This window comes from Aptenodytes forsteri, unplaced genomic scaffold (assembly GCF_000699145.1).
Source record: "Aptenodytes forsteri isolate BGI_AS27 unplaced genomic scaffold, ASM69914v1 Scaffold640, whole genome shotgun sequence".
Lineage (NCBI taxonomy): Eukaryota > Metazoa > Chordata > Aves > Sphenisciformes > Spheniscidae > Aptenodytes > Aptenodytes forsteri.
In genome coordinates, this window is record NW_008794887.1 from 134,297 (window position 1) to 134,851 (window position 555).

Here is a 555-nt window from a genome sequence, read left to right on the forward strand (position 1 = left end):
CCCCCCCCATTTCTCCCGCACTAGTTATCTCGGAGGACACCACGTACTAAACCCACTACCAAGAACGCACCAGGCGCCACATCAGTGCACTGGGGAGCTCTGTAAATCCTGCTGATGGACCCATTTCCACTTTGAAGTGCAAAGCAGTTGCTCAAGTGTCAGAATTTTACCTAAGCCAACCTCACTGCCACCGAGCTAGTCGAAAAGCCTCTTCCCGTATCCCTGACGCATCCCTTTTCCACAGGTCAACACAGGTGACGCACAGCGTGGCCGTGAGAGATGGTTACTTACGCGAGTTGGCGTTGGCGATCTCATTGGTTTCGTTGGGATCCAGCCAGACCTTCTTTTTGCCGCAGCGCAGGACGCTGGAGGCCAGCCTCTTCTGGAGCCGGAGCATGCTGCGGAGAACCACGCGCACAGCTCAGCGCCACGGCCGGAGGGTGCCTTCCCAGCCCCCGAAGGCCCGGGGCAGCCCGCAGCGAGCCTGCTGGAAGCAGGCCGCGCTGCTGGAACGGCACGACGGGCAAGGGGGAGGCAGCCGAGGGCCGCAGGGCC

General features: G+C 61.3%; 1 protein-coding gene across 1 annotated transcript in view; it reads right to left on the reverse strand.

Moving 5' to 3' along the window:
- RPL19 (ribosomal protein L19) overlaps positions 1–410 on the reverse strand; it is a 2,489-nt gene extending 2,079 nt beyond the window's left edge. Inside the window, exon 1 of the mRNA XM_009274850.1 lies at positions 292–410. Coding sequence (XP_009273125.1) covers positions 292–397 — 106 coding nt within the window. The 5' untranslated portion in view covers positions 398–410. The remainder of the gene's footprint in view (positions 1–291) is intronic.
- Positions 411–555: the final 145 nt, after the last annotated feature.